At 33.6% G+C, this 1,651-nt stretch overlaps 1 protein-coding gene across 1 annotated transcript; it reads left to right on the top strand.

The window, feature by feature from the left end:
- On the top strand, positions 1-1,323 carry LOC139872879 (protein LURP-one-related 8-like). The gene is made up of 2 exons (XM_071860809.1): positions 1-355; positions 551-1,323. Exons 1-2 carry the CDS (start codon positions 83-85, stop codon positions 929-931), a joined length of 654 nt encoding a protein of 217 aa, XP_071716910.1. The 5' UTR covers positions 1-82; the 3' UTR covers positions 932-1,323.
- Positions 1,324-1,651: the final 328 nt, after the last annotated feature.

Raw genomic sequence — 1,651 nt, 5'->3', positions numbered from 1 at the left:
CAACACTTGCAAAACACATCAATACTCTCAACTTTCTATCATTCTCTCTACATTTACACAAACAACCTTACACTTTAGTGAAATGACAAAAGTATACCCCAAAACTGTTCTTCCACCTCTTGTTACTTCAGACCGGCAAAGATTCTTCACTGAATCCTCAACCGTTGGCCGGAACGTTAACCCCGTTGTTCTCACAGTTTGGAAGAAATCTTTGTTGTTCAATTGTGATGGATTTACAGTGTATGATACGAAAGGAAACCTCGTTTTTCGAGTCGATAATTATGCTGCAAGCAACAAGGCTGAAGTTGTTCTCATGGATTGCGCTGGTCATTCTCTACTTACTATTCGCCGTAAGGTACGTATGTGGACATAAATATATACAGGATCAATATAAGAACTTATATTAATCTGTAAAAAATGACTCCCTGAATTTAAGTATGAAAAATACGTTATTATATGAAAAATTAACACAATGTAATTAATGATTAAACGTAGCCCTTTCTTTAAATTTTGTTTATAGTGACTAATTATTGTACTTTTATATCAACAGAGGTTAAGTCTACCGGATAGTTGGCTAGTTTACGATGGAGAAAATAAAGTTAATCCACGTTTCTCAGCAACGAAACACGTGAACTTTCTTAACACGAAGTCACTAGCTCATGTTAGCACTACAATCGGATCACCAAAAAACGGAAATAAAAAGAACATAGCCTACGAAATTGAAGGATCTTACGCGCAAAGATGTTGTGTCGTGTATGATGACAAACGTCGTCGTGTAGCTGAAATAAAGCGTAAAGAAGCCGTCAGAGGTGTTGCTTTAGGCGGAGATGTTTTTTGTCTAGTTGTACAACCGGAAATAGACCCCACTATTGCGATGACACTAATCGTCCTTCTAGACCAGATGTTTGGTGGTTCGTCTAGAAGATTTTGAAACCCTAAACTTTAAACTTTAAACGGGTACGATCCTAGAATCCTTATTTGGGAGCTGATTGAGTACATATACAAATTTAATTTGGGTCATGATTTGAGGGATTAAAATCAGAAAGAGAGAGACATATAATTGTGTGGCTCAAAATGGATGGAAACATGAAGGTAGTCATTGAAGGTAGTCATTTGGTGTGGGGTAAAATTAGTCAGGTTGTGTTAGTTGATTCCTCTCCCTCAGATTTTTTTAATATTATTCAATGTTATGAATGATATATATGTATAGATTGAGGGCTTGGTTTTTTCGTTTTATATAAAGGATCATGCTCTAGATGAGGAGTGTATATCTTTATAGTTTTTAAATATTTAATCATCATACATATATGATATATATATATATATATATATATATATATATATATATATATATATATATATATATATATATATATATATATATATATATATATATATATACCCTGTTTATATATGATGTTTTGATTTGTAGCGTTGATACTTTTGGATTTTGAGTTGTGTATATATTACTTGTTTTCCATGAGATAAGCAACAAAAAATGAACACTTTCATTGATCGAACATGATTTTAATGGTTAACAAGTCCTTTCAACATGAGTGTTTATAACGTGATCAACGTGGATCCGGGCTGAGGAAACAACGCACTGGTGATCGACACTCTTGGCGGGCTGTGTACATTTCTTGTAATTAAT

This window comes from Rutidosis leptorrhynchoides, chromosome 10, assembly GCF_046630445.1.
Source record: "Rutidosis leptorrhynchoides isolate AG116_Rl617_1_P2 chromosome 10, CSIRO_AGI_Rlap_v1, whole genome shotgun sequence".
Classification (NCBI taxonomy): Eukaryota; Viridiplantae; Streptophyta; class Magnoliopsida; order Asterales; family Asteraceae; genus Rutidosis; species Rutidosis leptorrhynchoides.
The sequence above is the reverse complement of the archived record's forward strand: the minus strand, read 5'-3'. Positions and strand labels throughout refer to the sequence as shown.